The sequence below is a fragment of the Haliotis asinina genome, chromosome 14 (genome assembly GCF_037392515.1).
Source record: "Haliotis asinina isolate JCU_RB_2024 chromosome 14, JCU_Hal_asi_v2, whole genome shotgun sequence".
NCBI classification, from domain to species: Eukaryota; Metazoa; Mollusca; class Gastropoda; order Lepetellida; family Haliotidae; genus Haliotis; species Haliotis asinina.
The window spans coordinates 3,580,882-3,594,913 of record NC_090293.1 but is presented as its reverse complement, the minus strand read 5'-3'; the positions used below and the strand labels follow the sequence as shown (position 1 = coordinate 3,594,913).

The 14,032-nt window shown below is 38.1% G+C and overlaps 1 protein-coding gene across 2 annotated transcripts in view; it reads right to left on the bottom strand.

Annotated features, from left to right (window-relative positions):
- LOC137261393 (histone-lysine N-methyltransferase SETDB1-B-like) overlaps positions 1-13,780 on the bottom strand; it is a 56,801-nt gene extending 43,021 nt beyond the window's left edge. For both annotated transcript variants that reach the window (XM_067799138.1, XM_067799139.1), the window contains exons 1-7: positions 13,696-13,780; positions 3,684-3,832; positions 3,011-3,104; positions 2,434-2,712; positions 1,537-1,675; positions 1,100-1,236; positions 306-411 (exon numbers count right to left, since the gene is read on the bottom strand). In XM_067799138.1, coding sequence (XP_067655239.1) covers positions 306-411; positions 1,100-1,236; positions 1,537-1,675; positions 2,434-2,712; positions 3,011-3,104; positions 3,684-3,828 — 900 coding nt within the window. In that variant the 5' untranslated portion in view covers positions 3,829-3,832; positions 13,696-13,780. The remainder of the gene's footprint in view (positions 1-305; positions 412-1,099; positions 1,237-1,536; positions 1,676-2,433; positions 2,713-3,010; positions 3,105-3,683; positions 3,833-13,695) is intronic.
- Positions 13,781-14,032: the final 252 nt, after the last annotated feature.

The window sequence follows — 14,032 nt, the reverse complement described above, 5'->3', positions numbered from 1 at the left end:
TTGAATGATACAGACATGCTAAGTTCGTACACAAAAAAAAGTGGTAAGAAGCGGAACTCAGTCTAAGGTCTGTTCCAAAAGAACACAGACCTTATGTTGCAAAAATTCCAGCATGGCCAGAACAATCAATAACTGTATATTCAAGCTTGGTCTCTTCAATGCACTCTCAGACCACAAGTGAGTGAGTGAGTCACACTGGCAGTATTTCAGATGTTTCATTAGGGACTAACTGACTAATTTAGTATCTTCAGACTGAAAACATTATGAGGTTAAGAACATTACAATTTTTATGAAGCGATACTCACCACATCTGGTGGATCCAACTTGTTGACAATGTCAGTTATTGTTCCAGAGTACCAGATATCATTGAACTTCTTGGCTAGCACTTTAGATGCAATGTCCACCTCTTTCCTGAAGGCAACAAGGTTGACGTGAAGTACAAGCATTAAATGACACATAAAGAATGTCACCCTAGTGTCTACTGATGTCAGTTACATCAACATGAGTTGATAAAGTTACAAATATCCTATGTTTGACAAGGCTATATTTAGCTTCATGAATGAGTGTTGATATTACTGATATCAGTGGAAGGTGAGATTCTATTTATCATCAAAAAATCATTCTTCATTAGTTTTCAAGGAAATGTGTACATTTCTCAACACTATAATGCCGTTAGACATGCAGTGCAGCAATGTTATAGCATTGTGACGTCAGTAAGTTTATGACATCATAGCATTGTCAGGGCATTGTACAAAATCTATTGTCAGATTTTGTAAGGATAGTTTGACCTGTGTCACATGATTAGCTCAACTTGGATTCAAGAGAGATCCCACAGACCAGAAAAATACAAAGCAAAAACAAACATACTGTAATCCCAACCATTTCAGATTTGAGGCATACCCGGGGATGGCAACAAGTGAAAGTGATTTCAGCTGAAAAGTGGGGTCTGAAGGCTGCAGGACCCCAAAAGGGTCCAGGATCGATTGATATCAATTTATATACATGGAAAATTGCCATCCCTGATACCATCCATGTTGGTGATTATTATCATTGAACAGTGTTTTCCTCCTTGCTGAGGTACAAGTATCCCAATACTAACCAGTCCTGAGAAGAAGATGAGCTTTTAGGTTTTGTAGAAACTTTTGGCAGGATTGCAACAGGTGTCTTGGGAGCTGTGCTTGTGATGTCGGTGTTCAGCTGCTTCTGCAGGGGCGTCAACTCACCCTTCTGGGCTTGCTGGAATTTGAGTGATGAATTATCTTCTTATTTTGCATGGAGCAGCATGGACATTAATACCCTTTCTAACACCCACCCCCCTCCCAGCCCACAATACATGCCAGGGGGATAAAAATGGGCGACACCAACCCCCCTTAAAATCATCATTTCTTCGAACAATTTCAAAGCATGTATTCCCACGGAATCCCCTTTCAAATAAGGCAATCATATTAAAGATCTGTCGGTCAAAAAGGCTGATGGAGATATTCACTGACTCAGTATTGTAGACTGAGATCTTATGGTTAAAAAGGTGTTAGTTACCTGTTGTAACTGTAGAAGTTGAGCCTGAGACTGAGCATGTGCCTGTGAGCCTGGCATCTGCTTGTTGATAGCTTCTGTGAGGATAGCTCTCAGGTGAGCTACTGACACTTGACCAGACACCCCAGCTGCCACTGGGGCACTGTAACAGAGAATCTGTGACTGTAACACTCTTAACATTCATAGATGGAGGCAAACCTCCATTTAAATGATATATCTATTCAGGAAAGCTATACTAAAAGTAAGTTACCAGTAAGAAATTTTTTACTGGACTCACAAGGTCCCTTGTCAATCTTACTAAAGTGAGTGAGTATGGTTTCATGTTGCTTCCAGCAACATTCTTGCAATATCACAGCGGGGGATACCAGAAAATGTGGGGAATCACACCTGGCTTCCGCCGCTCCTACTACAGAATGGTTGAATCTTTACTCAAAAATAGCATACAATACCCATTAAATCAACAGCTTGGATTTCTAAGTAAAATCTAAAAAGACATAATAAAACATCGAACAAACCTGCAGAGGTTAAAGTTTCCTTACATATAAGCATTTAATTGTCCAATTTGAAATCCCTACAACAGTTGTATCCATATTTTAATAAATACTTACCAAAACAAAAATCCACGACTTATCCCCTACTTGGCCCCATGGACCCCAGGTGACATGATATATAATTGGACATTTAAATGCTTATATGTAACCAAAGGACGAATATATGAAAAAGAATGTATAGTTTGCCAGCTAAAGCTAATAGGCTTACGAAAGTGGCAAGTTGGCCATAAAAATCACCAACACAAGTAATGAAAATATCTACCCTGGCTAATCACCTAATGGGTTTCTGGTTTCCCAACATTCAAAACTATGCAGATCATATAGAAAACATATATAAGGCACTACATACGTGACATTCTGTGCAGGTGTCTCAGGTTGTGAGGCTGGTGCATCTGCTTGCTTCACTGGCTGTTTGGCAGCAGGCCTGGCAGCCATGTGTGCCTTGATGATGGCCTTTCTGCTGGCTGCAACATTTGGATCAAACGATGACCCAATGATTTCAATGTCATCATCACTGTCCTCCACAAGATTGAGAACCTCTGCTGCCTCCTCTGCTTCACGCAACTTCTGCTTACGTTCAGTTTCCTGCGCCTCCGCTACAGCTGCTTCTGCCTCCTTCTGTCTCTCACTGTAACCATGGCAAAATATCAACAACCAGGATGTCACACACCACCAAACAACCAAATACAAAGAAGAAATATCAGCTGCATCAATATCTGCATGAGAGGATATTTTAAATCATACATCTATGAGGTATTAATCCTATAAAGCCCCTTCAGATGTCACTACTTCGATCCCTCAGAAAGTGCACAACCATTTGGAAGACTAGAGATCCAGGGAACGAGTGCCTATGATAGTGATTATATTTACACATGATGAGTGGCTTGTCCATTTACCAAAACCCGTCTGTAACCATGACAACTTACTCCTCATCTTCCTGCTCCAGGCGGAGGGTCTCCTGATATTTGTCCAAATGGTCTTGACATTCTTGGAATATTCTATTTATCTCCCTTTGTTTTCCTACAAGAAAAGGAGATCATTGACAATCACAAAATTACTGACATTTCACAAAAGTGTCATGAAAACTTTTAATGTTGGTGGTCTCTATTCTCTTTCACAACTATTAACATCCCAAAAGAGTACACAAGTTCCATGCGTATCAATGAGAGTGAGAGGATTCACCACTCAGACATACATGCAAGCAATGACGTAGTGTCATAACTAGGAGGGAAGAAAATGGTGTATGTTGGTGCATTCTAATTATGCATCAATACTCAAGCTGTATCCACCAGATAGAGGTGTTGATCATATTAATCTACTACTGTTTCTTCTGTGCAGTATTAGCAGGGTGCTTTGGTGCCAAACCCTTCCTTTAAAGCAAGAATTGATATTAAAACTTGGTGGTTATTAGTTTCTACTTTACGTTGAGTTAAAGTGAAATAACTGTGATCTTTGAGTCTTAAAGAATCATATACAAGGATAACTTGACATAATAATTAGAAATCTGTCCATGCACACCATTTTTGGAATAAGGATGCCAGTTTTAAAATTCTCTCACACTGCCCTTTTTGGAACCTGGGGGTACCATGATCTACTTACGTTCTATCTGCCTGACCTGGGTGTTGAACACATTGAGCTCATCAGAGTCATCATCCTGTTCCTGTTCCAAAATGGATGAGATAAGGTTGTCAAGGTCATTCTTGACTACCTGGTACATCTGCTCTTCATCCTCAGCAGCCTCCATGTCACTGAAGAAGACAATCAGCACAATGACAACACAATAGTTACACAATTATAACACAATCGTGAGACAATCAGCACAATGACAACACAATAGTTACACAATTATAACACAATCATGAGACAATCAGCACAATGACAACACAATTGTTACACAATCACAATTACAACACAATCATGAGACAATCAGCACAATGACAATTGTTACACAATCACAATTACAACACAATCGTGAGACAATCAGCACAATGACAACACAGTTGTTACATAATCACAATCATAACACAATCATGAGACAATCAGCACAATGACAACACAATTGTTACATAATCACAATTACAACACAATCATGAGACAATCAGCACAATGACAACACAATTGTTACATAATCATGAGACAATCAGCACAATGACAACACAATTGTTACATAATCACAATTACAGCACAATCATGAGACAATCAGCACAATGATAACACAATTGTTACACAATCACAATTACAACACAATCACACAAAATCTACAAAATCACAACACAGTCATGACACAAAACATCACAAAACCCTTGCGCAATCTCCAGATTGCATTCATAGCTGGCCCAATGTTGGCAGACGTTGGAACAATGATGGACCAACTGTGAATGCTATCTGGGCCACAACACAATCACAGTGTTTCAGTCTCAAAGTGACTTCCTGCATCACATTCCACTTTCAATAAGCACTGGTAAACTAACTTTTTCTTAATGTAAAAATGTAAAGATTATGCCACATACAAACAGCTTGTGTGAATATCAGTAGATTTATGGAAAACAAACAAGTGAAGGGCAGAATTTAAGATGAAGTCAAATGTTAACAAAAACATTACCAGGAAACCTCCTTTGATATCTTGCTCTGCAGTTGTTCAAATAAATGCATAAATATTTTCAAGACTCCCTTTGATCTTCTAATAGTAATAAAGAAATTGCTTTTTGAAAATCATTCAAGGGACGTTTTGAAAGTCTATGTACAAAATCTAGTGAACTGTATTTGAGATATCTTGATGACAATCTTAACAAGAGTCATCAGAAGATGACATATCCCCCCGGCCCCCACATATTGAAAGGACAAATCATCTGACAGTTACTTATTGTGTTTTTAGACCAACTCTGAATTGTATCCATGGAATTCATGAAAAATATAAATGCCTTATATCTGTAATTAGAAAAAGTCACCATTTCAAGATCTGTCTCATATATCAGCCAAGTTCTTTTGAAAGATATAAAATGGTTTTCGAGTTGTGCTCCGGAAACGAAGTCCGCAACGTGTTCATGGAACCGAGAAAATAATACTTGCACAAAAACCTGCAAATACCAAAAGGCTCCACTTTGGGGTCTGCCACACATATCTACTAAGTTTTACTGACAGATATCATGGATATTAAGAAGTTTTTGAGTTCTGCTCCGGAAACGAAACACACCTCTCATTTTTGAGAATAAGTCCAAAACATTTCCATGGAAATTGAGAAAATAATAAATCACAAAAACCTGTAAATACCAAAAGGCACCACGCTGGGGTCTAGCACACATATCTACCAAGTTACACTGATAGATAATGGGAAGTTTTTGAGTTCTGCTCCGGGAACAAAACACACCTCTCACTTAAGAGACAAAGTCTGAATCGTTTCCATGGAAACCGAGAAACTAAGAAATCACAATAACCTGTTACTAGCACCACTCTAGGTTCCGACTGATATAAATACCAAGTTTTGCAGAAAAATATTGAACGTTTTTTGAGTTATGCTCCAGAAACGAAGCCCATCTTTCCAATTTGAGAATAAGTCCAAAACGCTTCCATGGAAACCAAGAAAATAATATAATACAAAAACCTTAAGTACCTAAAGGCACCACCTTAGGTTCTGACTGATGTACCTAACACGTTTTGCAGAAAAATATTGAACGGTTTTTTAGTTCTGCTCTGGAAATGAAGCCATCCCTCCATTTTGAGACTAAGTCCAAAACATTTCCATGGAAACTGAGAAAATAAATCACAAAAACCTGTAAATACCAAAAAGCACCACCTTGGGGTCTGCCATACATATCTACCAAGTTACACTGATAGATAATGGGAAGTTTTTGAGTTCTGCTCCGGGAACAAAACACACCTCTCACTTTTGAGACGAAGTCTGAATCGTTTCCATGGAAAATGAGAAACTAGGAAATCACAATAACCTGTAACTAGCACCACTTTAGGTTCCGATTGATAAAAATACCAAGTTTTGCAGAAAAATATTGAACGGTTTTTGAGTTATGCTCTGGAAACGAAGCCCATCCCCCCATTTTGAGACTAAAGTCCGAAACATTTCCATGGAAATCAAGAAAATAATAAATCCTACCATTAGACTAACACCAAAATGTTCCATGGAAAAACAAAAAAACATAAAAATGCCAAAAATCTGTAAATAGCTAAAGGCACAACCATAGGTTCAGTTTATTATATCTATCAATTTTGGTCTAAAAATATTGAACGGCTTTTGAGTTATGCTCCGGAAACGAAATGATAACATACAGACAGACGGACGGACGGACAGACAAGGTGTTGACTATATTACGTGCCGGGGGGATAAAAATGAAACTCATCACAAACAGCAGCCCCTGGCACAAAACAGTTTTTGCTGTCAAGGGTTTTACATACAAGCTAAATGCCTTTGGTGATCACCTCCAAATAAACCTACACATGTTCCATTTACAACAATAAAACTACTGTTGTCATGTGCTGATGGTTATCCAGGAAAGGTTTAATTTATATATTTAAAAACATCTGATACATGAAAGTAATGCTTTTAGGCTTTTTTCATGAAATCAACAAACTCAGCATAATGAACTAATTAAAGTAAGTGAGTGAATAATTCTTCATGATGCACTCTGTAGTTGTTTGCAGTGAACAGAAGAAAGGCAGACCTGTCAACCAAGATTTCATCATTTGTGGAGCCAAGGTCAGCACAGCAGAACAATGTAAACCTAACAATCAGGTGCTGGGTCATTGTGTGACTGGCCACTACAGATGAACCTAAAACTTGAGGCTGCAAGCTCAAAAGCTCTCAGTTTCAAAATAGGTCTCCAAAGGGAAGTTATCCAGGATATTGGCTTGCAGTTTGTAGAAGAGGAATGCTTATTTACGCTGTTTAACTTGTCTTGTCATGATTGTCACATGCAGCTTACGTACTAATCTCTGTAGATTCAATTAAAAATTTATTTTATGTTAAAATAGTTAAAAATTAGGAGTGTGGCCTTTTTGCAATTGCCGTTCAGTTTTGCCTATGTTCACTTAGAGTTGGATGAGTTCCCTCCCTTGTAAGTACCATTTATTATCTCCCTTGGGTGGTGCAGCTCGGCTCAAAGATAATGTAACCCCTCCCACTAGTACTATTGGCTTGTGGCATCAGGATCATTGAGTTCAAGGGCTGTTATGTCCGCATCTACAACCATGTTCACTTTGTATGCACTATTCATAACAGCTTGCAAGATTAAAATTTCTGGCCCTATTTAATTTTGCCTTGACTTTATTGTCACATACACCTTACATATTAAAGTCCATAGATTCAATTAAACTGTCTTTTAACTCACAACAAAAAGCAGTTAGTCTTAATCACCAGAACTATTTTGTGTTAATTCCGAACAATTCTGACATCAGTGCCTGAGTCGTGATGGACTCAGAACCTCAGTTTACCGCAAGCCGAAGGATCCCGACCAGTACATCCACTACAACTCCTGCCACCATCCTCAGATCAAGCAAGCTATCATTGCCACCCTTACCAGACGTGCCAAAGCCCTCTGCCATCCTGATGCCCTAAACAATGAACTGAACCACCTCAGAAAGACATTCACTACGCTCAACGGTTACCCTGCCCAACTCGTCACAGCCACCATCAACAAGACCCTCAAGGACCAAGAACCCCGCCTCAAGCCTTCTCCATGACCCATCAGAGTAACCATACCCTACCTTGGCCCCATCAGTCATCAGATATCACGCCTCATCAAGACCAAAGCCGGCATCTATGTCACCTTCTCCAGCAGTAAGACCATCAAGACCTACCTAAAAGCCAACGGTAAAGGACCCAGCTGTGAACACCCTAACCCAAGAGGATGCATCTACCAGATCCCTTGCAACTGTGGCGACCTATACATTGGAGAAACGCTAAGACCAATCAACACCAGAATGAAGGAACACCAGACCTCCGTCAGCAAACTCGACCAGAAATCGGTCATCTCTGAACACATTCTCAAGAACCCTGGACATTCAATTCAATGGGAGGACACTAGGATACAATCTACCAACAACAACAAATGGCGCCAAAGGAAACTACAAGAGGCCATCGAGATCTGGAGACAGAAACCAGCAATCAAACGTGACCAAGGAGTGTACCTGCCAAGTCCCTGGGACTTATTGATAAATTAATCTTATCTATCTGTGTACATTCTCTCTATGTAATTCATTAGTGTTTACACAATAGTGTGCAAATGTATAGGCAATCTACCCATGTACATCCTTATCAACTTGTGTTTGTACATCATCAACCTTCATGTTATCATTCTCATCAAATCATGTACATCATCCTTAATCCCCCATCATGTGTTATATAAACATCATCCAATCATGCGTAATGTATCACCATTGGCTTCCATCCTTATCCCCAATCATGTACATCATCCTTATCCCCTATCTGTGTTATGTAAACATATCCTATCATCTGTAATGTAATTACCATTGGCTTCCATCATTGTTATCATAACTGTCAGCTTCCTATCAGTGCTTGTTTATACTGGCTTCCAGTTTTCATTAACTCATTCCACTTGTTACTTTGTTATTGTTTACCTGTACATATAAATATAGCTCTGTACCCCATTCTCATTCACCTTATGAAGGAGTAAGCAATAACTCCAAAACGTGTTCTCATAATAAATAAGTTGATATCCATAAATATCTTCATTCTTATGTATTTCACTTCTAAATGCCCTTCAAAGACTTGTTATGATAGTCATTCCTGACTTTTCTAGTAGTATTTATAGAAGCTGGAAGTCAGAAACAACAATCACATATGGATGACAACTTCTTTAATTCAAGCAAATGATGTTTCAATCTAGGTTCTTGTACTGCTTCCAAGTATGAAGGATTTGCCAGTATCAGCATACTTGAACATGGGATGATATATACTGATATCATAACGTTCTGCAAACACATAATCTTCTTTATAGAGAAGAAACAGAAATTTGTTGTGGCAATTGATAGCATTTGAAAAAGAAGTCACAATCTACAGCTCTTGACCTAATTCCACAGCTTGTCAATTGAGAGTGAGTGTGTCTAGTTTTACAAAACACTCAGCAACATTCCAGCTATATGGGGGCAGTTTATAGTGAATGAGTGATTTTAGTTTTACACCACACTCAGCAATATTCCAGCTATATGGCGTTGGCCTGTAAATATTCAAGTCTGGACCTAACAACCCAGTGATCAACAGCATGATCATCGATCTGCACAATTGGAAACCGATGACATTTCAACCAAGTCAGCGAGCCAGACCACCAGATCCTGTTAGTCGCCTCTTACAACAAGCTTAGTCATGCAGTCTGTAAAGATTGAACGAGTACTGTTTTACATCACTTCTAACAATATTCATGCAACATCACAGTGGGGAACACCGGAAATGAGCTTCAAACATTGTACCCATATGGGGAATTAGCATGATAAGCAAACACTTTAACCACTAGGCTACCCCACTGCCCCGGTGGCAGTCCGTAAACAATAAAATCTGGATCACACAATCCAGTGATCAACAGCATCAGCATCAATCTATGCAGCTGGGGTACAATGACGAGTCAACCAAGTCAGCAAGTCGGACCACCCAATCCTGTAAGTCACTTCTTACAAAAAGCATCGGCTGAGGAAGACCAACTCTAACCCGTATGTTCACAGGTTTAAATAAAGTCTCATACATTACTGACAGGTACGGTGGTGTTCTCATTCATCTATTTTTCTGATGGTTTGCATGGTCAATACTCCCGCCAGTAGAAATTATCATGAATCTGATGGACATACACTGAATAGCTAAAGAGTAAATATGCACTGTTCGGGAGAGTTCACTAAAATGCATCTCGTTCAGTTAGTGTTTATGGAATATATAAACATTTGTTAGAACGCATACACTTCGCAGTGTTAAATTTTCATAGACATTGACTGCACGAGATTTGCCTTCAAGTGTGAGTCGGTTTTCAACATCTTTGAGACTAGAACTTTAATTGAAGGTCAGATTATGTTAGAAAGTCAGTCAGTTGTTAGATATTCATAAATCAGTTGGGTTTAGTTAGTAAGGAAAGGTAGAAGTTAGAAATTAGGGATAGATTAGTTTAGCAGTAGCCATTAGTCGGGTTTTGAACATTACCAGAGTTAGAATTAGTAGGGGCCATACTAGTCTCAAAATGTTTCAGAATTTACTGGAAAGACAACTATCCCAGTCTCAGGATTTTTTGGCGATGTAAGACAAAAACATAATTTCATGCCAATTATATTGGGCCACTTCAGGACTAAGGACGAGGCGTGTTTTGATGCAACATTTTGATGCACACGTAAAGTCTAAAACTTTGAAGTTGAAAGATAAAGTTAAGACATCAGTTCTGTGTCTTATGAGAAGTCACATGATGCTGCCAAAACTGTCATCTGCTTGTTTACATCTTGGTACATCTATATATTTGAGTGGAGAATTATTTTGGAGTTTGGGTGGGGTGTCAAAGAGCTAATTGCAAAAATGCACCAAAATGGATCAAGTCAGCAAAGGATTTCTGACATGCTGGCATATCAAGATCTACAACTGGCAATATTGTTCAAAAACATCAGCGTACAGGTGAAATAGAAAATCTCTATCTAAACTCAAGAAGAAAATCCATCACTGATCGAGATTGTGCGATGCTTTTTCATTTGACTAAAAAGCACTGTAGGATGACTATGAACGAAATTACTTCCAAATTCAATACAGGGAGACACATGCTGTTTCAGAGAGCAGCATGCAGCGTGTTCACCACAGCAGGTGTTATTTTGGCCATTTTGCCCAAGAGAAAATGGTTGTGAAAAACATTAACAGGAAATAGCAATTGGCATGGTGCACAGAAATGAGAAATAAAACTGTAAACAATTTCTGGAAAAAGGTGATATTTTCAGATTAGTGACTGGTAATTGGGAATGATAACAGTATATTTGTGGAGATGACACCATGAAACCTTTCGTCCTGAATGTGTGCCCACCATGGGGACATATGATCAATGACATGATATAGAGATGCATAACATTTGAGGGTGTAGGTACCCTAATGCCTGTAGACAAATATATTGATATACTGGATTCCAATTTGTGGCTTGTTATTGCAAGACACTTTCCATAAAACAATTACATGTTCCAGCAATACAACGCCTGTGTTGATAGGGCCAGCTGAGTGATAGATTACATCGAAGAAAATAAATTAAATTTCTTATCTCTGAACTATCACTGAGGATGTTTGGCTAAAACTGAAATCCTACCTACAAAACACCAGAAAAGTCATTACTACAACTGATGAACTCTATACAATATGGCAAAATATTTTCATAGACTATGCATTTGACATCACCAGGCTGGATTATGGAAGTTAGGAAGATAAAAGGATATCTTACCAAACATTAAAGATCAGTCTTTGTTATGCAGTTGCCAATGTAAACAGTTGACACCATCTTGGAAGTGGCACAATATAATTGGCACAGGTCTGTAGCTTAACTACCAAATCCGATTTCAATTTTCAATAAAACTTCCCACAATAATGACTGGGCATCCGTCCTCACACTGAAACTGATTCTTCACTCCGATCATGCACATACTCCCTCAACAAGCAATGCAATCATCAAAATCACCTGAACCTGAACCTGAATTCAGGCCATTTGGAGATACTATTGAGTAATTTTGAGCAGCTGCATCAGCGTGCTTCCATATAGAAGTAAACATCATCTGCTACCACATTTACACTTGAAATCTGGGCACTTGTGCACAGGACTGGCTTTTAATTACTAAAGGTAACTAAATTATTACAAATAGTTACTGTTAGACAGCTTCTTGAAAATTCACTTTCTTCAGACTTTTAAACCTTTTTATTCCTTACTCAATATTCTTAATTGAAATTAATATGAAACATTCTTCCTAGCATCGATGCAGTGAATCTGGCCCTAATACTTCGGATCTCCAGTGGAATGTTATGCAAATCATTTGCTGCACAGAATTATGAACAGCAAGCAATGTCGTCAGAACGCTGATAAGGTCAAACCTATGGCAAACCTATAGAATCTTATAGTCGTCAATATATCCTGGTGTAATGGGTTTTCGATAGGATAACGATAAAATATTTCGTGAATGAAAAAATAAATACAATTTCTTAATATTGTTCAGTCTACCTTCAGACAAGATGATGTTTATTTCATACACTGTTATATTCCCATGTATATCACACATTTTCTATCGTTAAGCCGCCACTTATATTGTAGCAATCTCAAGTTTTCGCCGGATGTGACATCATATGTTTTCTATCCTTTCACTGGCTGAATATTTTTAGCAATGTTGTTATAGTACGAGATGCCCCTTGTATCAAAAACTCGCACTATACAGTCAAACATTTCAGATTGCAGAAAGAATAAAGAATTTCCCTTTCTGATTTTGCTCTAAAACAGTTTTAACTGTAGGCTGGAATAATATACCTGTGGAAGTAGTTTTCCCTTGTCAAATATTGTGGTGATTACCATATGAAATGGAAAGTCATAGGATTCCCCGTCCAGCTACACCTTATATTCATTATCTAGAGGCTAATAATTACACTGCTGATATCTGGCCTTTTTGCGCTGATAGCCTTCAAGAGGCAAACTAATTTAAACAGCACTAGTGTCTGCTTGCAAATTCAATTCCGATTTTATGTAATCAATTTTGCCATTTTGGCGAGCCATGAAAATAAATCTAGCAGCGTGGTCATATGACTAGTAACGTGATCTTGTAAGGTAGTATGTAAACCATGCAGTCAAAACATGAATGGCATCTTTGGAGTAAAGATTTAGGATTATTTTGCATTTATTATGAGGTAGATATTGCATCAATGATTCCCTAGTTAAAGTAAATATTTCGATGATTTTTTACTGTTGTTGATGCATGAAACTTTGATTCATAGTATATTTGTGTTCCACCATCAGCGGGGGATCGTGTTGTTGACATGCAGAATGCTTCTCATGGATTTCCCCTTATTATCGCACTATAAATGGGAGACAAAATGGCCAATCGAAAACATATGACGATAGGAAACGTGTGATGTCGCGATACTTTCTAGGAAAATATAATGCGTACCATTAAACTATAATGCGTTTCCAGTAAAATAATTCACTTTTTCAAGAGCAATGATTGTTACAGGCAATTTCCATATAGAAAAAGCAGATGCGGACCATGGTGTTTCTACCTTCCTGGTGTTTTCACGTGCTGCGATAATAGACTGCCCGCGATAACAGTGAGTTCCAAATAATAAAAAATACTGGTTTCTTGAAACATACAGTATTGGGGAGTCAATAAACAAGGGCAATAAATCTAAAATTATTTCACGTGATCCAAATATGACAACTTGTATAAATGGTTAATCGATGAACACTTTTTTTACTCACAAACAGCATAAAGCGTGTGTTATGGACATGGTGACATTTTAACCTGAACATCATAAAATGTCATAAATAAACGTGAGTTTCAAAAACAAGAGCATTCAGTAAAAACGAACGCTCTCTGCGACAAACCAACGTATGCTGCTTATTCTCAATACAGAATTTATTAATTGTCGTGAAAAGAAGTTACTTACCCGAATTGTTATCCAAATAAATACTGTCTTTTCCTAATCAACAAAAGCGACGCCATGAACAAAGCGATGCCTCGAGAGTTATCTCCTCTTGTCAACTCATTCAATCGGAACTTTCACTTCATTCCTCCAGTATGCTACTGATGCAACTTTAATCTTATCGCTCCTATTCCAACTTTATACAATGATACATGAATATGAGTATAATGTATTCTAAAAAAATCTAGAAAAGAATAACGGCATATACTTGCATTTGACTATGAACACAAGAAAACAATTGCGAAAAAAAGGACTCATAAATTATGAAATTTTAGTTTTACTTATTCATTAAAGTACATCC